Source organism: Prionailurus viverrinus, chromosome B1, assembly GCF_022837055.1.
Source record: "Prionailurus viverrinus isolate Anna chromosome B1, UM_Priviv_1.0, whole genome shotgun sequence".
In the NCBI taxonomy this organism is placed as follows: Eukaryota; Metazoa; Chordata; class Mammalia; order Carnivora; family Felidae; genus Prionailurus; species Prionailurus viverrinus.
Window position 1 is genome coordinate 74,164,876 of NC_062564.1, and position 24,276 is coordinate 74,189,151.

General features: G+C 40.7%; 1 protein-coding gene across 3 annotated transcripts in view; it reads right to left on the minus strand.

The window, feature by feature from the left end:
• The window catches only part of TMEM131L (transmembrane 131 like), a 169,796-nt gene that overhangs the window by 31,582 nt on the left and 113,938 nt on the right, over positions 1–24,276 (minus strand). For all 3 annotated transcript variants that reach the window (XM_047855382.1, XM_047855381.1, XM_047855380.1), the window contains exons 15-26: positions 23,178–23,247; positions 21,991–22,108; positions 20,508–20,649; positions 18,099–18,208; positions 16,771–16,843; positions 13,914–14,041; positions 11,709–11,851; positions 9,265–9,451; positions 8,869–9,054; positions 7,904–8,053; positions 6,903–7,528; positions 547–695 (exon numbers count right to left, since the gene is read on the minus strand). In XM_047855382.1, coding sequence (XP_047711338.1) covers positions 547–695; positions 6,903–7,528; positions 7,904–8,053; positions 8,869–9,054; positions 9,265–9,451; positions 11,709–11,851; positions 13,914–14,041; positions 16,771–16,843; positions 18,099–18,208; positions 20,508–20,649; positions 21,991–22,108; positions 23,178–23,247 — 2,082 coding nt within the window. The remainder of the gene's footprint in view (positions 1–546; positions 696–6,902; positions 7,529–7,903; positions 8,054–8,868; positions 9,055–9,264; positions 9,452–11,708; positions 11,852–13,913; positions 14,042–16,770; positions 16,844–18,098; positions 18,209–20,507; positions 20,650–21,990; positions 22,109–23,177; positions 23,248–24,276) is intronic.

Below are 24,276 nucleotides of genomic sequence, written 5' to 3' on the forward strand. Positions count from 1 at the left end.
TCCACCGTCTTTACCAGGAGTTAACCCATCTGCTTAAGAACAGCTTCCCCATGGGGCGCCTGGGTGGCGCAGTCGGTTAAGCGTCCGACTTCAGCCAGGTCACGATCTTGCGGTCCGTGAGTTCGAGCCCCGCGTCAGGCTCTGGGCTGATGGCTCAGAGCCTGGAGCCTGTTTCGGATTCTGTGTCTCCCTCTCTCTCTGCCCCTCTCCTGCTCATGCTCTGTCTCTCTCTGTCCCAAAAATAAATAAACGTTGAAAAAAAAAAAATTAAAAAAAAAAAAAAAAAAACAGCTTCCCCAGAGAATAAAAGATAAAAGCTATCTGATGTTACTAGAAATTATCTTAGCGTCTCCTATGGAATTAGAAGATAAATAAAACTTTCCAAACACCTCAAACTCACCACTTACAAGTAGAGATTCAAATGCCTAACTAGCCCCCTCACTGAAAAGTATGAAATATACGTGGACAGTCACTAGACAGATATTTGCTCTCTAAGCCCTAAAAATGGGTTTTGTCCTAATAGGCAAGAGAAAAAGGAATACAGACCTCGACTGAAGGTATGTCCTGTTTCTCAAAACATATGTCTTCTTTAGATGCTTTGTGGATCTTCTTTTCTGAGGAAGACTTTGTGTCAACCTTTTTCAAAGTTTCACAGCTGTCTACTTCATTCTTGACAGGCACTTGCTGGTTATTCCCTTGAATACATAAAAACGATTTAATCTCTAGCTAATTATTTCCATTCACATTCCCATAGTTAAATCTCTTTCCCACACCAATCTAATTTAATGAGATTTAGACTTAGAGATTGTTCCCGACATTCACGATGCTCTAGAAATGTGCTGACCAGTAAAACCGTGCTTATGTTAAGAGGTCTACAAAAAGTCTTTAAAAGAGATTGAGGGAAAAGCCTGAGGCGGTACACCATTATTTATAGCAGCATTATACCTAACAGCCAATAAGTAGAAACAACCCAAGTGTCCCTGGACAGATGGACAAACAAAATGTGCTATACCTACAGTGGAATAGCATTCACCGTAAGAGGAATGAATCATTGCCCAACACCATGGGCAATATTATACTTAACACTATTGAGGTGTATACTCAAAAATGATGGAGATGGAAAAGCAAAGGAAGGAAATTCTGACACATGCCACAACGTGGATGAACTCTGAAGACCTCAGGCTAAATGAAATAAACCAGTCCCCCAAAGAGAAATACTATATGATTCTCCTTGTCTGAGGGACCTAGAGTCGTCAAATTCATAGAGATGGGCTGGCGGGAGAGGGTAGAGGTACTCACTGCTTAATGGGTATAGAGTTTCTTTTCATGACAGTGAAAAGGTTCTGGAAACGGACGGTGGTGATGGTTGCACAACAATGTGAATGTACTTAATGCCACGGAGCTTTACAATTAAAATGGTATATCTTATGTTATGCCTATTTTACCCCAATTTTTTTGAAGTTGGTGAGGGGAGAGAGGGGTAAAGGCCTTGACTTCCAGTCATGACCCAGTCCCTAATTAGTTTTCAAAGCAAATCTCTTAAGTTGCCTGAGTTTCTTCAGTTTCCTTAGTTATAAAATGAAAATACCACTTTCTCCGCCTGCCCCAACTGCTACAAAGATGAAATCAGAAGACCTATAAATGGAAAGGATCCCCCACCAAAACTACATGACCCGTTTCAGGACAGGTCCTCCTCCCAGTTGGGGCACACCTGCCCCCAGCAACCAGGGCCTGTACCCTGTAAATGAGCAGATGAATCACAGGGCAAAAAAGCTGGTGCTGGTAGAAACCTCATGTGAAAACATGATTTTCCTACTTCTCTTTCAAGTGATTTCATGCCTAAGTGTATTTCTTCTTCCATCCCTTACTTCAAAATAAAGTCAAAGCAACGTCAACCCCACAAAAACTGGCCTCAGTGTTCTAATATGAAACAAAGCATTTCAATACCTTCTCTTTTTTTCTTAAACTGAGACTTCCCTTACCATACCTTTGCAATCTGAGAAAGTTTAGATGGCCCGGCAGCTATTTCACAAGGAAGCAGGCTGCAGGCTTGGTGATGCAAGCCTGACCTCACCTCAGCAGGGGCTCCAGTCCGGCCCTGCTTTGGGACCTGGTGCAGGAAAAGTCTGTGCCCGCAAAATGAAATGAGCAGTTCAATCCCTCCTGATTCTGAAATTCTGAAGCTGAACTCACTCAAAGCAAGATATATACATCTTACAAATAACACTTACAAGGGAAGCATGCTTTTATTTTGTTAATGGAAAATGGTGTAAGTATCACAGAACTATAAAAACGCTGGGAAGCATTAATTTGCTCTAAGACACAAATTGGGTGTTCAGACAACTACAGAGGAAAATATCCACCATGATGAAGTGGTAAAGGAAAGAGCCAAGAACAAAGGAGGCAGGATCCAAAACACAAAAAGAAATCATAAATAAGGACATCCCCTCGGATTCTGGAAACCATACATATAAAACAGAACACATACATTCTCCCCAAAAATGTGCCGCTAACTTTCCTAGAGTCTTAATTCATGAGAAAATGGATTTCCTTACGTGTTCTTCTGGCCAAGAACAGCACTAAAAGTATTAGTCGTCAAACTTTCTCAGGAAGGATCCAAAGTTAATATCCAACACTGAACTATCCCCAAAAGTGCTAAAGCACTTAGTAACACCTTCTGTGGGGCTGGGAATCAGGACAAACAGTAAAAGCAATACTTTTTTTTTTTTTTTTTACTTTTTTTTTTTAACGTTTATTTATTTTTGAGACAGAGAGAGACAGAGCATGAATGGGGGAGGGTCAGAGAGAGGGAGACACAGAATCTGAAACAGGCTCCAGGCTCTGAGCTGTCAAGCACAGAGCCTGACGCGGGGCTCGAACTCACGGACCGCGAGATCACGACCTGAGCCGAAGTCGGACACTTAACTGACTGAGCCACCCAGGCACCCCCCCACTTTTTTTAAAATTTTTTTTAGTAAAAGCAATTCTAATAACAAGTTCTTCATTGAGTCTTTGAGAAACTCTAACATGACAATATCTAATGGAGCCATCCAAGTCATCTTATTAGGCACGATTACTTACTTACAGTGTTACACAACTTTCTTATACCCATCTCACAGAGTCAGTGTTTGAGCCATAAAGATAAAAAATAAATAAAACAGGGAACAAGTGAACTCAACTAGAATCCTGCTTAAACTTCTATGGTATCAAATCTAATCAAATGTTATATTTTGAGTAAAAGCTAATCTTCAAGATATTAGTATCTATAAGTAAAATGAGACTATTTGAATTTTTCAAATATTCGTATTTCGGAAATTTGGAGTGTCTATTCAGTGACATCTTCCATGTATTGTTAATTCCAAGGCTTGGGGTATTATTCAATTTAAAACTATTATCCTTTACATTGTTATAAGCAGAAAGCAATAAAAGGGTGACTGGGTGGTTCACTTGGTTAAGCATCCAACTTCAGCTCAGGTCATGATCTCATAGTCTGTGGGTTCAAGCCCCGCATCGGGCTCTGTGCTGATAGCTCAGAGCCTGGAGCCTGCTTCAGATTCTGTGTCTCCCCCTCTCTCTGCCCCTCCCCTGCTTGCTCTCTCTCTCTCTCTCTCTCTCTCTTGCGCGCGCGCGTGCTTTCTCTCAGAAATAAACATTAAAAAAAAGAAAGCAATAAAATAATTGGCTGACTATTCCTCTTTCATAGTGCTGAGGCCAGCTGTGTGTCTTTAGCCTTAATTCCAGAGATCATTATTTTTTAATTGTACGGTCAAATACAGATCTAGAATTGTGATCACACAATTTAAAAATAATACACATTTGAAAAGAGACATATTTAAAAGATCATTTATGTTACACACAGAGCTCTACTCTTGTCAGACGCTCAAAAGACTCTGGAATACATAACAAATGTTTGAAAAATTGAGCTGTGGTTTGACAGGTGGATGCCAAGAAAACTGTGTGTGAAAACAGAGCTCTGAAGCATCTGTCAACAGACTTCCTTTCTATGGGGAATTTTAATTTATGACTTACTACAAGGCCTCTCAGAAGAAGGCCGCAGAAAGAACAGGAAGGGGATGAGACACATTTCTTTTATTCAGAAAATAAATTCTGTGTTTTTCAACAACAAAACTGAGCATGTAGTGCCAGAGCCATTAATATTCACCTTGGAATATTTTTTTCTCACACAATATGTCACCCTCAGGAAAAATTAAAAAGCCTCAGAATAGGAGAAGGCAAACTTCCTCACATGCCTCAAGGAGGTCTGTCAGGTTAATAAAATCACTTCAGGCACTCTTAGGAGACAGACCGCCTGCCCCCTTCCCCTTTTTCCAAAAGCAATCTTATCACTGAATTTGCCTCTATGGAACATTTGTGTACTTTAGGAGAAGGAGCTAGGATGTGGCAAACACACTAGCTGCTTTCCCCTGAGCAAACAGAAATTCCCCATTCTAGTGGGCCACACAGGAAACGAGGTGGAGGGACCTGGGATTCCTAACCAGCCGGCGGGCTAAGTTCAACTATTAACACAGAAGCTGTTTTCTTCAGATTCTAGAATGATTTTGTGATGGAAACACGTTTTTCACAAAGTAAAACACTTTTCAAAGCAAAAAAAGAACCAACACTCAAAGTTGGAAGTGAAAATTTGGAGAGTTCTCATATACAAATGGTTTTCTCATCCTTGAGCATTCTTCACACGTTATGGACTCCCTGCCAATTATATGCCTGTTCACCATCTGCCAGCTTATTACAATGCTTTCCTTTAAAATCTGATAAAAGCACCCCAAGCCCTTGATATTACTAAAAAAAAAAAAAAACTCCAAATCCTATCTTCAAACTACAAATATCTTCCTCTAGAATTCTCAGTCCTTTCTTATTTTTAAAATTGTCAATCCTTTAAAATGTCTAAATTGTAAATGGATGGCAGGCAACCTATTTTTTTTAACCTCTTTGATATTTTCCTAGAATAGTGCTGTGAACAGAAAACAGAACAAAACACATGTCAATGAATGGCTTTCCCTGCGAGGAATCTCCTGCTGACATACTAATTCCGGAGAGAAATCCAGCACTGTGAATCAGTACCTCTAAGTTTGCTGGTCAGAACACGGTGGAAAGCCAAAGTTCTTTAATCAGTCCTTACTAGATCTGATCAACAATCACCCTGATACCACTTAACATACTACTGATCTAACCAAACAGCAGTTTTTAAAGACTTCTTATTGCGAGATACTTGTTTCCATTTAAAACACAGATTAGCAATCTGCACAGGAGGGAAAGATTCTGGGCAGGAATGACATCTATGATGATACAAGCAAGTCCTTTGTTTCTGGACCTCCAATACGAAGTTCACTCACACTTGCTGAAGTATTACTACATGGCCATCTATGCTCCACTATGGGCATTAAACATCAAGTATTGGACAGGAGGGACCTGAAGCACAAATGTGAATCCTCTGACCCACTCTAGTGCTGCACTTTGGGCCCACGTCTCCACATTTTAACCCACTTCAAAGTACTGCAGTGCAGCAAAAGGTCCTTCCCATCTATCTATCCTCAAGGCCATGGCCACTGCACTCTGCAGGCACATTTATGCAGATGACTAGTGGACGCAATGGGCCACAGAAGCACCTCAAACAACTATGGTTTTAGGCTTACGTAAAGTCAGCCTATGTTAGATCCTGTGCTCGGGCCTAAGTAATACCAAACAAGGAAAACCCTGGTAGGATTCACCCCTAATCTCACTCTTTCATAAATGTTTTGCAGCCTGGGCCCCGTGGAAGTGGAACAATAGGCAGCCCCCTGCCCTACCACAAAACATCCTCAGACCAAGTATGCTATGCTATCATTTGAGGATCTGGTTGAATGCTTCATCCGGAGTGCGTGCTCACACGCCGGGTGGACAGAACACAGGGGATGGCGTCAACCCTGCAGACATGATTCCACCTCAAATACGTGCACGGATACCAAGGAAACGGTACAAACTGGTTGGAACAAGACGCACCAGGAATACATGTGCAGTTGCCTGACCTTGCTCCACTCGCTCGGAGGACTCCAGCTTTGAAGTTAGAGACGTCCTTTTATGGAACACATAAAATTCACTTCGGGTTTTTAACTACATGCATAAAACTCATCAGAAACTGACCAATCCATAATATTTCTCTACCCCCTCTACAGTAACAAGGAGTGAAACACATTAGATGTTTTAATAAGATCAAAGGTGACTGATTTTTCCAGATTAAAAAGTGTCCAAAACCTGACTTTTACCAGGTACAGAAATGTGCATATTAAGATGATCAGAACGGCTAAGAAAAATAAGCACGGGCTCTTATGCCAAAAGCCAAAGGGGTCAGTTAAAGCTTCACGACAATGTTACATAGAGGTAGTTTTCTGAGTCCAGTCCTGCCTACGCTTTCACTAACTGCCTTTGCTGTAAGAGAACATCTGTCTTTTTTAACCAAGGGACACGATTAGACAAGAATCAGGGCCAGGGAACATGAGACGGTAGCAGCTGTTAAATATAAAAAGTTGGTAAGTTTTGTTCGGTCAGAAACATTTTATGAGCAGATTAATTTTCACAAATAGTCTGAAAATCCAAGATATAAAATAATAATTAGAAAGTGGTGTCCATATCCTCCCAATAAAATATGACATTCCCAACCCTCTAAACACATGTACTAAAAGTACACTTCTTAGCCACGACATTCTAAAAACGTGGTGCCTCCTCCTAAGCTTTTCATTTTGCAAACCGTACTTCAAGATTTACACCTTTGCTTTAACTCTGTGCAAGAACTAAAAATTCAGCATCCATGATTAAACCTAAAGTCACAGGTGAGAACAAATTCTGTTAAAAAAACAGACCGAAGACAAACCGGAGAGAAAAGTCATCCAGGAGGATGAAAAGATTACCATTATTCTTCCCGGAAATCTCTGGCAAGTCTGACTGGTACTGAGGTGCACTTCTTGACAAGTGATTTTCAGGTAGTTTCTTAGAGGTCTTCAGAGAACAGAGCTCTCTCTCCTTGAGCTCACCTATGTTTTCTGAAGTTTTAATATCCGTTTCCTTAGGAAACATACATGTCTGTATTTCCTCCTTCATATGACATTCTGAAGAAGGATGATTGACCATAACTGTGTTTTTCAGTGTGTTTTCTTCTTTATTCAGTAAGTTTTTGGGAAGGGTTAAATTCTTTTGCAGGTTGACATTTATGCCACTTGCGTATTTGAGGTTTATCCAGTTCTCACCCATAACATCAGTGCACACGTCCTCTCTAGGGGCAGACAGGGGGCTGCCCAGGGCTGGAGTCTGTCTCTCCTCGGCAGCAGTGTTGGCACTGCTGGCAACAGGTGGGCTAGGTCTGTGTTTGCTGTAATAGACTGAGCACTTGTGCTTCTTCTGAGAATGACCGTAGGTACCGGGGCTCCTCCTTGCCGCGTTCTGGATCCTGCTTTGTGGAGTGTTTACTGGAAGACAGCTCTTCCCTCTGCCTTTATCAGAGGGGCCATAGGTATCAAGAAAGTTCTTACAATTGCTCCTGAATGGAGGAAGAAAAACATTTAACATCAAGCCAAGTGGAATCAAACCCTACCCCTCTGTTTCTAAAGCCGTGAGAAAGAAGTGGCCATCGGTACTGTGTGTACTGGGGAGTTCTATCTTTCCTTCTTCCAAAGCCCCCTGGGTTTTACAAACTAAGTCCTTATATGAAGTCTATCTTATTGTAAAAGGACTATTACAGCCTCAATGACTTAAAGAAAATTTTACGAATCTAAACCTGGACTCAGAATAGTATTTATATCACCTTAAAATAAAATCAGAACGAAGTAATATCAAAGGTGAGAGCCCCTTCCCCCCCAACACACACACACACACACACACACACACACACACACACACACACAGAAATTCTTACTTGTGAGAATGGGAGCTAATTACATCCATCGAACTATTGTTTTGCTGCGAAGATGAGCTAGCATTTTGCCTCTGTCTTGTTTTCATGAATTCCATAAGAATGTACTGTGCTTGTTGGAAGGCTATTAAAATCACACCCAACAGGGACAAACTGAGGAAGAAAGCAATGGGGTTCATTACTGCATGGTTCTGACTGGCATTAAAAAGACCAGCTCTCTTACAGAAGAGCAGTGGATGGTTGATGCAAAATGTCTAAAGATGTGGTATTGGGATTCCCTAAGATGTATGATATCATACTTTCTGATATTAAAGATTAAAAAAAAAACCCCAAGTTTCTAAAAATGTGCATACTTGTAAGTTTGACATTCCAATTCCATTTTTAAAAGCACTTGTGGGGCGCCTGGGTGGCTCAGTCACTTGAGCGTCCGACTTCAGCTCAGGTCATGATCTCGCAGCTCGTGAGTTTGAGCCCTGCATCAGGCTCTGTGCTGACAGCTCAGAGCCTGGAGCCTGTTTCAGATTCTGTGTCTCCCTCTCTCTCTCTGCCCCAACCCACTTGCATTTTGTCTCTGTCTCTCTCAAAAATAAATACACATTAAAAAAAAATTTTAAAAGCACTTTCATGATAAAATCTAAAAGGGTCGTTCTAGTCTTCCAATCTCAAATTGCCACTGCACTGGGCCAATAGGAGTCAAAGTCGTATCTTCCCCTGTGACAGCCAGTGAAAACATATGGGGCACAATCGTCTATGATACTTCTAGGTCCCATGAATCTCTTACAATTCATTTACTATTATCTTAAAGTTTATCAGTTACTACTTTGTCTACTTCATGTCTATCAGGGTTCGCAAAGAAATACAAATTTCACTCAATTCAGATGCTTTGAATATGCTATTTGACTATTCATAAGCTCTTACACCCAGGCAATAGACAGTTTCTTGCAACTCGTCCAAAGGTGGGAGCATACCTGACAAAGAAGACTGTGAGCCTCCAAAACGACTCCTCCCAGCTGGGTCCTGGAACCACGTCGGCACACAGAGGCAACAGGTGATGAGGGAGGGTCACATTGAGAGTGAAGTGAAATTCTAGGTCTGCTGCAGTCACAAGAGTCAGCTCACGAATGACCCAGGAAGAGGTAAAGTCGGGAGTAAACCTGGTAACAAAAGATTCATCTTTATGAACTTTGATTCTTTTAATTCCAGGCACAAAACAAAGTAATCACAATAGCAGCCAAATTTCTTACTTACCATCAGTATTTATATAAAAACAACTTAACATGTCTTACCAATGGAAAAAGGTCCCTCCACCCCCACATTATTAAATGCGCCACAAAACTTAAATGAGGTTAAAACTCAATGCTTACACAATGCTGATATCTCGGGATGTGTTTGGGGCCAGGGAAAATTGATGACAATCTAGCACTTCGAATCCATAACCTTGGCAATTATACCCATTAATTTTCAGAGATGTCACAGTTATAGGAAGTGGTCCAATATTCTCAACTTTAAAGTTCTTTGTAATAGATAAAATTTGCTTGCTGTCTTTCAGTTCTAGTGAGGACAGAAAGTAATATTTAGTGTATACGAACTGCAAAATTTACTTAGCATAATTTATTGAATCAAAAAACCATGACGTGTATTATTATAATGTGAAAAAAATTCAATATAAGCTCAAAGTATGACTTCTATCTAATTTCTAGAACAGTTACAGATTTTCTTATACTACCAGGATACAATAAAAACATTTAACTAATCAAGATTTTTAAGTTAAATGACCTTCCTAGGTACCAACAGTAATCAAAATCTCTTCTTTGTTCTTTTACTTAGTAAAGGTTAAGGTTAGGGATGCCTGGGTGGCTCAGTCAGTTACGTGTCCAACTCCTGATTTTGGCTCAGGTCATGATCTCACAGGTTCATGAGATTAAGCCCCACGTCAGGCTCTGTGCTGACAGTGTGGAGCCCACTTGGGATTCTCTCTCTCCCTCTCTCTCTCTCTCTCTCTGCCCCTCCCCTGCACATGCTCACGCACTCTCTCTCTCTCAAAATAAACATTTAATGTTGTTTTTTTAAAAAAGGTTAAGGTTAGAAGTTTATTCTTTTCAGAAGCCAAATAGTTTGGATATCCCTAGGCACTATGCACACTTTGCTCCCAGTATCTTCACACTGAACAGGGACCAGTTAAGAGCAAGTGTGTGTGCTTCTAGAAACATGACTCAAACACCCACTACATTCAGAGGAAGTAAGTCACCAAGTCCCTGCAAAAAAAATGAGAGCACATTTTATATAGGGAGTTTAAAAAAGAAAGAATTACCACAATTTTAAATTACTCCCATAAATTTACAACCCACAATCTTTTCCATAAAGGGACCAATATCTTATCTGGTTCTATAGTTTTTATAATACTCCTTAATTCTATCTTTCAAGGTCAACTCTAAATTACTGAATGAATGAAAGAAAAAATGAATTGTGATGAATGCTGAATGCAAATGGTTAATAAATCGCTTCAAACTCAATGCTCATTTAGCATAGTTTTATTAAAAAAATTCTAATGAGACATTAAATAGTGCTACAAAATTATCCAATAGTTTTCACTAATCAGATTTCTCCACAGGAAGCATAGTGTTACTAAAATGCTTTCAGTGTGTTCCAGAAATTCAAAATTATATAGGAAACAAGACAGAATTTACGAAAAATATTTTACATCTATTGTTTGATTTTTGTTTTAGTTCCTGAGAAAGTTCTTGAACCTAATATAAATAATTTAGAAGTATTTAACTTAAATACATGCACAGTTTGGAAATATCTAATGGAACATTTATGTAAATTTCTAAATCTTCTATGTCTAATACAGTGGCCACTAGACATATGTGGCTACTTTAAATTAAATTAAAATTAAGTAAATTTAAAAAGTGATTTTTGGGGTGCGTGGGTGGCTTAGTCGGCTAAGCGTCCGACTTTGGCTCAGGTCATGATCTCGCGGTCTGTGAGTTCGAGCCCCACGTTGGGCTCTGTGCTAACAGTTGAGCCTGGAGACTGGCTTCGGATTCTGTGTCTCCCTCTCCCTCTGCCCCTCCCCCACTCATGTTCTGTCTGTCTCTCAAGAATAAACATTAAAAAAAATTTAAAAACTTATTTTCTCAGTTACACTACCTATATTTTTAAGTGCTCAGTAAGCACATGAGGCTAGTGTCTGCTGTACTGGATGACACAGACACTGAGCATTTCCATTACTGCATAGAGTTCTACTGCTTAGAAATCTTTAGTCTTGTCTCCATTCAGCATTTTGGGGTGATCTTTTTTTTTTTTAACGTTTATTCATTTTTGAGAGACAGAGAGAGACAGAGCATGAGCGGGGAAGGGGCAGAGAGAGAGGGAGACACAGAATCCGAAGCAGGCTCCAGGCTCCGAGCCGTCAGCACAGAGCCCGACGCGGAGCTCAAACCCACGAACTGCGAGATCATGACCTGAGTCGAAGTCGGACGCTCAACCGACCGAGCCACCCAGGCGCCCCATGGTGTGATCTTTTTATGATGATGTAGCCTCTTACTATTTATCTTAAGTATTTGACACTATACTGATAATTCAGCAATTACACTTTTTATATATGTATTAAGTAAGATGGGTTAAATATCTAAGGCTATTTTTATAAAGTAAAGGCCTATATATACTAAACGTTTGCCTGATTCAATTATTTGCATCAATGCAATGAATTTACTATAAATTTATAAAGAATCTTCCTATAGAATCCTTTTGCTCTTGGCTTTAGCACCAAGCCTGCCCCATCTGAGTGCCACACACACGAACTCACGTCGCCGGCAATCCATCAGCGTGGACTCAGGCACCTTGAACCTGAGAGAACCTCCCGAACCAGGAAGCCTTCCGCCCACTTTCAGTAACTCTCTCGCTCCAAACCCTTCCACGCCAATCATGTCGATAACAGTCAAGTTATTCCTATTAGGGCAGCAAATACAAATACAAAGGCATTACAACACAGTCACAAGATACAGTGCACTTGGACTTAAACATTCCTAGTTAGCAAGAACAGCTGTAAGGTTTTCAAAGAGAAAATCAATTTAAATAGTGTGGCATCTCCTGGAATTTAGAGGCTATTGATGGGCAACGGAAGCTGCCAATGGGCTCAGAAGAGCCAAGGCAAGCTGACTACAGCAAGAACGAGTGAATGCCCAGAATGTTCCTGATCACCCTCCTGCCTCAGCCCGAGAATGTGAAGCCATGTTTTTCTAATAATCAGCCACCTGGGTGGTGATGAGACCTGCAAGAGCAAAAAAAAAAAAAAAACAAAAACAAAAACAAAAACTGAAAAGATAAAGTTGGGGTCTCAGAGAAATATTAACAAATTTAGCCTAATTGATACAAACTACTTGCAGGGTGAATTAAGGAGTTTCATAGTAATTGTGACTATTAGAGATTCTGCCTTAGGGATAATTCTAGAAATAAAATCCTACTGTTTCTTTTGAACCAAAGATTTATAATGTCACCCCACAAAATAACATAGATCTACTCAAATCCTTAGTAGTCAAGCAAAAATTCAGACTAGCTTCTGCCTTTTCATTAACTGAAGTCATGACTCCCAGGACAAAAAAAGTTAAATGGAGTAGATGTTTAAAAGGTGTAGACTGGAGTGAAAGCCAGTCATCATTAATGTAAATACTACAGAAGCTGAGAAAACATTCCTAATTAGGCAAAATACAACAAGAGCTTTACACCTTTATCTGAAGGATTAAGAATCTTTAACCATTTAAAAGCCTTTAAGTTAGGTTGGATGACTGATATTATTTACAGAAAAATACTATGTGTCAATATAGAAATATCAAAAGTAAATTAACTACTACAAATAATTTAGACTTTCTTTTCAAGGTGGGATAGCTGAACCTGGGATGAGGTACATGTTATCTCTGCACTTCCCAGGACCTTAGTTCTTCAACGGAGAAGGAGTTTTAAATGAAAGACACTGTCAACAGGGCAGCAGGAGTCTTAGTTAAAATGCTTAATAGAACAAACAAGTACATTTTCCTTTTCAGAGCAATTCACTTGCAGAAGAACAAACTCGTGTAATATATTAAAAGAAGTCCAGAATAAGAAAGTCTTCGCTAGCTGATCTGATGCTAGAAAAACTCTACAAAGTAACTAAAAGGACATTTATTGAAAATTAGTGTTACACTTCTCACCAATGCAGAGAGCTTCAACATAGATCTGTATTTACTGTAAATTTTTGAAAGAAAACTCTCAATAAAGACTAAAGATGAAAAAAATTTAATAGTGAGAAACATTTAGCTGCTTAAATTTAGCAACATCTGTCATTTAAAATAAGGAGGGAAAAAAAGGCAATGGGCTCAACAGTCCTTAGTCCATTGTCCTTTGGGGCTACAGAGAGTTCCAGAAGCAAGACAGGTATAAGAGTGATATAAATCCCAACACTGCAAGTGAAAACATACACAGCAGTGTTTCAATTATTTTTCTGAGCTGGGAACATGCGTTCCTAGCACAAACGTGTGTGTGTGTCTGCATTTGTACATGTGTCCTGCCCTCAATGACACCAACAGATGAGATGCTGAGCAAAATATACTGCGGCTCTTAGAGAGAAGGGCACACAGCCCCTACTTTACAAGGTGGGAAACTGAGGCACAGAATAAGGTGAAGCCTCACATAGCCTCTCCTCCTCTCCCTCCCATGCAACACAGCCCCGTCCCTGAAGGCCATGAGGTGAATGTCAGCTCTTAGCTAAAGAGATTACATATTCTTGAGGCACCTGGGTGGCTCAGTCAGTTAAGCGCCCGACTTCAGCTCAGGTCACGATCTCACAGTTCGTGAGTTCGAGCCCCATGTCGGGCTCTGTGGTGATGGAGCCTGCTGCAGATTTTATATTTCCCTCTCAGAAATAAACAAATACTTATAAATAAAAAATAAAGAGATTATGTATTCTTGAGAGAAAGAGACTTGGACAGACGAGTCAGAGAGAAAGAAATAGGCTCCATGACAGGGACACACCCACCGGATTAGTATGAGTGAGGTAACTTTTCCGTAGTCAGCTGGCGTGAAAACTACACCGACCCTTTTCATCTCCAGAGGCTGCAAATGTAAGTGGAGGATGCCAAACTCAGATTCCTCAGAAGGCATGCCCTGCAGATTTAATAAATGCAGTGAAATGATTCCGTGAAGCAAGCTTCCGTCTTCATTACGTGCATTTTAGGGTATAAACATGATTGCTCTTCTTTTAACGTCCAGAGTGGACTACCCTAATCGACGTGCTGAACTTGCTCACTCTGAGAGTTCACACTGATAAACAGTTCCCGAACCACAGCTGAGAAGAGCAGGCAGAGGCTGCAGGACAGCCTGCCAGGGATGCTGGAGAGGGGGATTTGCTTCCCGGCCCGGATGGAAGCTGCGGCTACAAGAGCCATCTCTGCCAAGATGCTCTGACTGCAAACTGTCACTGAGACAGCACACCAAATAGCCTCTGTTTGAATGCTGCGGGGATCTGACCCAACACCCAACTGCTGCTCGACAACCCTATCTTTAATACTGACCTTAGGTTCATACAGAAACCATCTTTATTATATTGCGTCTCTTCACTCAGGAGAAAGAGCTGTGTTTATTCACAAGCTCCTTTATTTTTCCCAAGGTCTCTAACTTTCTCCGATTAATCTTGTGTTCTAAATCTAGTATTCAAGGCTAAAATCTTGTTTTCTAAATCTAGTATTCAAGGCTGAGTTCTTCATCATTTTTCCTCTTTCCACTGTTTTTTTCAAGCTCCTTCTCACTAAAAAAATCATTAATTTCTTAGCGCTATAATCATATAATCTGCATGGTAATATTTCTCTTTTCTGCAGTCTTGATTTTTGTATTTGCTTTATCCTGCAATTGTTGCTAGTATTTCCCCACGCTATCAGAAGAAATAGCGACAGTGTTTGATTCATTTTCATTAGAACTATAAGCTTCATGAAGGGAGAAACCTTGCTTTACATATATCTAATATGAATACTGAATAAAACTGATTTTTAGTATTAAAACTGTAATAACAACATGGCGCGCCTGGGTGGCTCAGTCGGTTAAGCACCCGACTCTTGACCTTGGCTCAGGTCATGATCTCACAGTTCATAGGATCGAGTCCCACAAAGGGCTCCATGCTGACAGCACAGAGTCTGCTTGGGACTCTCTCTCTCTCTCTCTCTCTCAAAATAAATAAGCAAACATTAAAAAATCTGTAATAACAACTGCATCATTTATTAAATCGTTCTTATATGCCAGGCACTGGAATATAAGAAGTACATAAAATGCTGAGCATTCCATAAATGTTACTGAATCTTCAAACATTATTACGAGTTGAGTGAGAGAAGGCTGTAGAGAGGATAAGTAATCTTCCTGAGAGCACAAAGCTAGCCCATGTTAACACCCTGGACTCAGAACCCTGACCATCTAATTCCCCCTGATCTTAACCGAAGGAACTACATTTCTAAGAGCAAACCATCATAAATACGGGTGCCATTCTTTACATAACAAAGAGTTCTAAGAAGAATTCTGAATTAAACTTTAAGTGTCTCAAAGGCATCGATACTATTATTGTCAGTGTAACAAATTCATAACAGTAATGGTGTCTCTTATCACAAAAGGTGTAATATGTGTAACCTTTGGTCACACATGAAAAACTTCTTCCAAACAGGCTGCAGCATTTGTTCAAATCTGAATAGAACATTTAGATGTAAAAGAAAATCGGTATTTTTGGAATTCCAAATTATATACGATTCAACACCAGTGGGGCCAAAGATCTTTTAGTATCCTGGACTAACTTATCTCTAACAGCCCTGGGAGCCTGCTCAGTGGAAAGGAGAACCAGAGGCAATGAGCAGGGCAGGCGTGCTAACAAAACCAAGACCATCCTGCTGCCTAAACCACTTACAAACAGAAAGGGACATTTGGTGTGATATGTTTCCTATTGTAAGTCTGTTAAAAATCCATCTAAAAACTTGCTTTGATGAGTTTTAACTCTTAGTTGGAGGTCATTTGATCTCCCTCATTCTGCTATTCAAGTTAATCTAGAGCCAACAGTCCATCTTTGGAGGGATAAGTGTGGAGAAAGAAGAAAATACCAAGGCATTTCAGTGTGTGTGTGCGTGTGTGTGTGTCTGTGTGTGTGCGTGTGTGTGTTAATATAGTTGTATGCCCATGTGTGGTGACGTGTGTGGCTGTATTTTTTTAACAGATGCTCCGCGTCTGACTTGATCTCACACATAGGATCAAGGAGAACTCTCAGCTCTGTACAAAGAGCCACAGAACTACTGAGTGGAAACTAAGAAACAAGGCTGCCAAGTCCCAGAACAACATCCTTTCCACATGACATGTTTACTCCTCCTCCTGAGTATTTGTGCAAGACCTCATGAGCGCCCAGAGGCTTAAGAATTTCAGAAAGACCTTTTTTTTTTTAAACAGATGAGGTGAACACAGAAACTGGGTGACTTGCTAAAAACATGAAGCCTGTTTAGTAGGAGAAGATGTTCTTAGGTGTATCTTTACCTTATGTCACCTTAAAAAACAATCGATGGGAAATCTAAAAGAGAATTGTAAATTCTGGGGTCTCAGGTTTTATGGTTTTCTACATAGCCCTGATCCAATTGTTATTTCTTCACTCACATGAATCTAAACTATCAAATTAAAATGATTTACAGGCTAACATGAACCATGGGCTCTTGCTGCATTCGTTAATTGGGAAAATCTGCTATGTATACTTCACGCCTAGAATATAAGAGAGCCACATATATTATGTAAAAACACTTGAAACATGACTTGGTGCAGCCATATGCTATGTGTATGGTTTGTCAGCATTCTTTTTCTACTTAAAGAGGACATCCTACCTGGTAAGGGCAAGCTTTGGTGAGCTGGAATTCACCAGTTGTGAAGTTAATCATCTGCATATCGGTGCCAAACCTATAAAGGAAAAAAACATGTTTGAAATAACATTCAGGTTGCCACTAAAGAAAACAGTGCATGTGTGCACATATACAGATTATGTGAGCACATGTGTTTACATATACAGTTCATCCCATCCTGTCACCACTGCATCCCAGCCCCCTGCATTGTCCCGGGCATACTGGAAGTGCTCAATAAATACCATTGAATGAATAACTTTGGCAGCACAGAATGTAAAGAAGCATATGGTGGGGGCGCCTGGGTGGCGCAGTCGGTTAAGCGTCCGACTTCAGCCAGGTCACGCACGATCTCGCGGTCCGTGAGTTCGAGCCCCGCGTCAGGCTCTGCGCTGATGGCTCAGAGCCTGGAGCCTGTTTCCGATTCTGTGTCTCCCTCTCTCTCTGCCCCTCCCCCGTTCATGCTCTGTCTCTCTCTGTCCCAAAAATAAATAAACGTTGAAAAAAAAAATTTAAAAAAAAAAAAAAAAAAAGAAGCATATGTGACAACAGCTCTAAATACAAAGCAATTTTTTTTCCCTCTCCAAACAATACATAAGGAACCTGACAGGAAGTGACTCTCGAGAAAGGACAATTTTATCTCCCGGTAGACACGCAGCAATGCCCAGAGACATTTCTGCTTACCACAGCTGGGGAGGTCCTACTGGCACCAATTGGGTAGAAGCCAGGGACGCTGCTAACCACCCTCTGAAACACACAACAGCCCCTCCTCCCCCAAACAGAAAATCACCTGGTCCAAAATGTCAATAGTGCTGAAGCTGAGAAACCCAGGGATAAGGGTAGATCCTACTAAGCCAAAGAGGGAAACATTCTAACTGAAACTGTGACTGCTTTGTGAAAATAAGATATAACAGACAGGGACATCATCTTTTCTTTTCTAACACGAGATTAAAATATACTAAAACACTAAACTCCTTTCTTGTGTTGCCCAGAGATCGCTGTGATTTAGATTCTCAATATGAGGAATACACGTGGGAAAAAATCACAGCTGTAAAGATTCCCTGACCAGAGAAAGTAATATTCTTCTGGGAGCTAGCCTTGTCACAGGAACACCAAAGATACCATGTAACAAGAGAAGCGGCAAGTTCCATCAGGTTGTATGAACCAAGGAGCTGGGTGTGCAGGTACTGGGGCCAATATTGTGTACACCCACATACAGGTTCTGAGTGAAAGATGTGAAGGACTCTGAATAATTCTGAGTCTTAACAGCGTTTCCCAAACACCGTCAGAAAGTCTTCACCAACTGGGTGCTTTACCATTTGTGCAGCAGGCGTACCACAGCCTCGGGTGTAGGATACAAGGAGAGAGGCAGGAGCTGCAAGGAGACCGGCCAAGAGGAAGGGTTCTTCACCACAAAGTACTTCACCTAGATATGGGGAAAGGAAAATCAAAACCCCGAGGAAGACATGGCATTGCTCCTGAGATAATCCCGCCAAGAATTCATAACCTGAATCGAATCATGGGAACCATCATGCAAATCAAATCGAGGGACAGTCTAGAAAATAAATGGCCTGCTTACTTCAACAACATCTCTGCTATGAGAGGCAAGAGAAGGCTGAGAAAGATTACAGGTGATGATAAAGATCATGCAATGCAAGATCCTGAGCTGGGAAAAAAAAAAAACCTACCATAAAGTATGTGAGGGGGATAACTGGAAAATTCTGAATATAGACTGCAGACTCGATAACATTATTATGATTAATATCACATCCAATTTTAATAATTACACTTTGGTATGTGAGAAGATGCTCCTGTTCTTAGGAAATCCACAATGAAGTAGAAATAAGGGGGGACATAGCATCTGACACTCTCAAACAGCTCGTAAATGTGTGTGGTGTGGAGCACGTGGGTGGCTCAGTTGGTTAAGCGTCTGACTTCCGCTCAGGTCATGATCTCACAGTCCATAAGCTCGAGACTCGCATCGGGCTCTGTGCTGACAGCTCAGAGCCTGGAGCCTGCTTCCGATTCTGTGCCTCCCTGTCTCTCTGCCCCTCCCCTGTTCATGCTCTTTTTCTCTCAAAAATAAATAAACATTAAAAAACATTTTTAAAAAAAGGGTGTGGGGTGTGTGTGTGCAAAGACAGAGAAAAGGAATGATAAAGCAAATGTGGCAAACACAAAAACACCTTTGTGAAAGGTGACTAGAAGTTCTTGGTACTATTTTTAAACCATTTAAGTTGAAATTATTTCAAGTTAAAAGAAAATTTAATGTTTATTTTTGAGAGAGAAAGAGACAGAGAGAGAGAGAGAGAGAGAGAGAGCGTGTGTGTGTGTGTGTGTGTGTGTGTGTGTGTGTATGTGTGTGAGCAGGGGAGGAGCAGAGAGGGAGTGAGAAAGAATCCCAGGCAGGCTCCAGACTGTCGGCACAAAGCCCAACGTGGGGCTCAAACCCACGAACTGTGAGATCATGACCTGAGCCGAAGTCACACACTCAAGCGACAGAGCCACCCAGGCGCTCCACTAAACAAAAATGTTTTAAAAACAGTCTTCAGATGCCACCCCTAAGAAACCCAGTGAGCACCTCATGAAGTGTAAATCATCATCACCCAGACCACATGTGATGCAGCTCTTTGGCAATGAGATGACACACACACTTGGAAGTCTGCTGGTGTGGCTTCTGTGCCTCTGCTTTGCTCCCTGCCTCCCCAGCTCATGGAGGGAAGCACACACGAGAAAAGAAGTCAGCACACTAAGGACAGAGGGTAATGGACGAGTCCAGGCTCTTGATGGCATCACACTGCTGCTTCATCAGTTTTGGACTTCTCTCTTTTGAGCTTCTCACTATAAAACAAGCTAACTCCTATGTAAGCCTGTGTTAATCAGGATTCTCTCTGTGATGGGGCTCCTGGTTGGCTCAGTCAGTAAAGCACTGTGACTCTTGATCTTGGGGTTGTAAGTTGTTTTTTTTTTTAATTTTTTTTTAACATTTCTTTATTTTGGGGAGAGAAAAAGAGACAGAGCATGAGCAGGGGAAGGGCAGAGAGAGGGGGACACAGAATCCAAAGCAGGCTCCAGCCTCTGAGCTGAAGGCACAGAGCCTGATGCGGGGCTCGAACTCATGAATGAGGAGATCATGACCTGAGCCAAAATCGGCTGCTTAACTAACTGAGCCACCCAGGCACCCCTCGGGGTTGTAAGTTTGAGCCCCACGTTGGGCGTAGAGATTACTTTCAAAAAAAATTGGGGTGCCTGGGTGGCTCACTGGTTGAGTGTCCAACTCTTGCTTTCAGCTCAAGTCATGATCTCAGGGTCGTGAGACTCAGCCCTGTGTTGGGCTCTGTGCTGAGTATGGACCTGCTTAAGAGTGTCTCTCTCTCTCTCTCTCTCTCTCTCTCTCTCTCTCTCTGTCTCATTTTCTGTCTCTCCTACTGCCCCTCTCCCCCACTCTCACTCTCTCTCTAAAAAATAAAATAAATAAAATAAATTTAAAAATAAAAATTTTAAAAACGGTAAAATCTTATAAAAAAGATTTTCTCTGATATTCGTAGTCGAACTTTCTTGACGGATTTTGAATTGAAAACAAACTTGAACAGCATATGTATGTCACTTAAAATGAATTTAAATTAACTTTGGTTCTGACACAGTATTCTCAAGGTGGAAAGACTCTGATAACTTAACACCCCAAGAGCCAGGGGGTCACTGACAAGGAGATACACAATCCTCACCACGCTACTCCTCAGGGCAGTTGCGCTGAAGTTTAACACAAGGCCGGGCTCTGTGATTAAACGAGGAAGATACGAAACAAAGGATTCTGACTCCTTGGATTTCTTCAAGCGACCAAATCGAGTCATGCCTAAAGCAGTCCTCCTGTGTAATTCATAAAGAAAGAAATTATTTTGAAAAATAATTTTCACATAAAAAAAGGAAATCACTAATTATCCCTCCTACTAAAAGGAACAAGGGCTCTCGGAAAAAAGAAAAGGCTTATTCTGGGTATTCTGGGTGTGGGGAAGAGAAAGTACATATGATCCCGGAGCATCCTGTTTTACTAGAAAGCAAGGAAGTTGCTCAAAGAATGAAGTGAACATCTAAGGGACCCACGATCTGGCCTGAAGGGGCTCCCATCAGCCAAATCTGGGAAATTTAGCATCAAAAAATAATACTGATGGTACATCATGGTAATGAACAAAGAATCCACAGTGATGCTCAAAAAGAATGTAGAATGAACAAAATAATCAGAAACATCACTATTTTGCAGCCATCAATCTAGCAACTGATCCAGGCAAGGATTATCAATGGATGGGGTGAAATGTTCTTTGGGAACAGGAAATTTATATGATCTCAAATTATCATAGCACATGTTACTTATTAATTTTTACTAATTACTTAGTAAAGGAAAAATTCATGTACGGTGGAAAGAGAGCTGTCAGACGCACAATGGGGACAGTCAAACGAATCAACTTAGCAACACCGACAATGGGACAAACTGCCATTTATGTTCCTTCTGAGGTGATGCAATGATTAAGGACACAATACCAACCAAGTAATTAGCACTCTTCCCCAAAATGTTGGACATGAATGTAAATCTGAGGAAACAATCCAAAAACTCCACAGTGCCAAAGGTTCTGTAAGACAACTGGGTAGGCCCCTCGAAAATGTCAGCATTATGATAGATGAAGAAGAAAGGTGGGGATACAAGTCTAAAGAAAATTAAGAAAACATGACAACTAATTGCAATACATGATCCTTGAATGGAATCTGGATTTAAAAAAAGGAAAAAGAAAAAGATAGCCATAATGGATACCAGTGAGTCAAACAGAGAAATTTCAATACAGACTGTATACTGTATAACTGTATCAGCGTTAAATTTGTTGGGTGTGGAATCATAGCATAGTCCTATGTAGGAGGATATTCTCCATGGGAAATAAATTCTTTCCTAATAAAGTACTGAGGGTTGAGGTATGGAATCTTCAGCTTACCTTCCAATGACTCAGCACACAGACAATGCGTGTGTACAAAGGTATAGAGGTCGAGAGAGAAATAAAGCATAAGTGGCAAAACGTGAACAACTGGTTGAAAACAGGCGAGGAACGTCTGAGTATTCACTGCACTCCACTTTCAACTTTTCTAAGGTTGGACATCCTACAACTTCACCTGAAGTGTCTCCCCAGTGCCGCATAAAAGAGACAAGGAAAGATGAAGACATACTTGCAGCCGTCACCGTTTTTAAACTTCTTCCATCTTTCATACAATTTATTGGCAAGTTCCAAATCCACATCCCAGGTAGACCGATCCAGGGAAAGACTCCCTTCCCAATTAGGATTTTCTAAAAGTTAGATCAGATTTCATATTTAGATTTATAGAAGATGCAACTCAATTAGTAAAGAATGCCACAGGCTGCCAAACTTCTCAAACTGAGAGGACTGTCAAATGCATAAACACACCCCCTCCCTCCCTCTGACTTTCCTAGGATCCCTCTAACTCAATGGCAAATGGTACATCAAATCAAACAAACATGTAGAAAACAAAACTAAATCGAATCATGTAAAGGTAAGAACATAAAAGACACATGGCTCATGAATACAGCCTGAAACAAGTAAAAATTATACTCGGAACATTTTTAACAGCTTTCCGTCTAACAGGCTAAACCGCTTCCCCGTAAGCACTGGTCATCATCTAAGCCTTTCGGTGATCAGTGCTGATGGACGAACAGTCCTCCCAAAGAAGGGCACAGACCAGGCCTGGGGAAGGTGCATGTGCATATTTACAAAACGGCCTCCTGTTCACTGAGCCCTCTCTACTTATCTGTTCTGTCCTGTCTGTGCTAAAGAGTGTACCAGGATGAAAACATGGGTGTCTCCTCAAAGAAGTCTCCATACTGCAACAGTCTCCTTACATTAAATATTTTAATAAATCAAAAACGTAGGGCAAGGGCTAGAAAGAGCTTCTATATCAACACCATAGCATTCAATCTCACATAACAGCAAGCACCCCCTGGAAGATGTTTATGCTCCTATAATCCAAGTCTTCAAACACAATTCCAGGTTATTTTTACCACCTTGTAGTCAGCCCTTTTATAAAAGAACCAGAATCTTCCAACTTTTCCTGGACACAAAGTTGCTGTGACCATCAAATCATGTGTTTGAAAAAAAATCCCTTACAAAAGTTCAAGCTACTTAAGGGGACATTATTTTTACAAGTAACCTCAGGTGTTTTTGGAGGATTCTTAAGACTTTCAAGTCATTCTGTGAATGATCATGCTCTTTAAAAATAAAATATGATACAATTATGTTTACAGGACTAATTATTGCAGCTACAAACTCTATTTTTCCTCACTATTTCCCACCCAACCCCACTCTAGAGTTCTACAGAAAGCCTAAGGGCAAAATACTTACCTGTCTTTGATTTTCCCATGAAATAATGCATGCCACAATGTGCTATCACTTCAAAACCCAGACTCCCTTCCTAGATTGAAAAGTAATATATGAATAACTTAAAACACAACACTAAGCATAAAAATCCTAATGCACTCAAATGCAAAGCAGACATTGGCCTCCACCTCAGTGAATTTCTCTTTAACCAGAAGCCAAACAATGAGAAAGCGAATTCTTGGCTTCCTTTCCCCCTGAATGAGAGCCCTGAACGGTCTCTCACAGGAAGGCTCACAGCAGTGGATTCTGCACAATCATCGATGCCCACAGTGATGATCCATGGGCTCCAAAGACACAAAGCTGCCTCCTGAATTAGAGGTTAATCTCAGGACGTTCCTGATAGGTTTAAAAAAAAACCAAAACACTGTAATCCTCTGAAAAACAGCATACCAATCTGTAGAAACTCCTAAGCCACTCAGGACATTTAAATTGACGTTCCACTTCCTACAGGTTGGGAAAGCACAGACTCGCTACTTCCACATATACATGAAACCTGCCTACTCCCTCCCACAGGGCGCTCTTCTTAATATGCATCTCTTGATCAGAAAAAGGAAATTTCTAAGAAATCTCCCCTCCTCAAAATAAGGATGAATGGAATTAACCTTACACTTTGTGTAGTTTGATTTTAGAGGTCCTACCTTTAAGCCTATAGCTAAGCATGAGGCATTTCTATCTAATGAAACACCAAGGCTAATAAGTGAGAAAAATCATAAAGATGGTTGCATGAATGTCTCATAGTGAAAAATCAGAACCCAGCGTTATACAGAATAGCTTGGATCAAAAAGAAGCAGTAACAGTAACCAAATGGAAATAAATAAACATTAAGAAAAAATGAGACATGTTTAAGATAAGATCTAAATTGAATACGGTTTACCCAGATTTTAGAAAGCATTTTAACTGTGAAACCTTTCAGGCTTTAGATTTGGCCCCCGGGAGAAATGCAAGAACTACAAGCAACCAAGCCTCACTTACCAGAGGTCTAACTACAGCATTTAACCGGCTAGTTTATTTGAATTCATTGCAAGGATGCACTAAAAGCTCAACTGTGCTTTCTAGAGCGAGC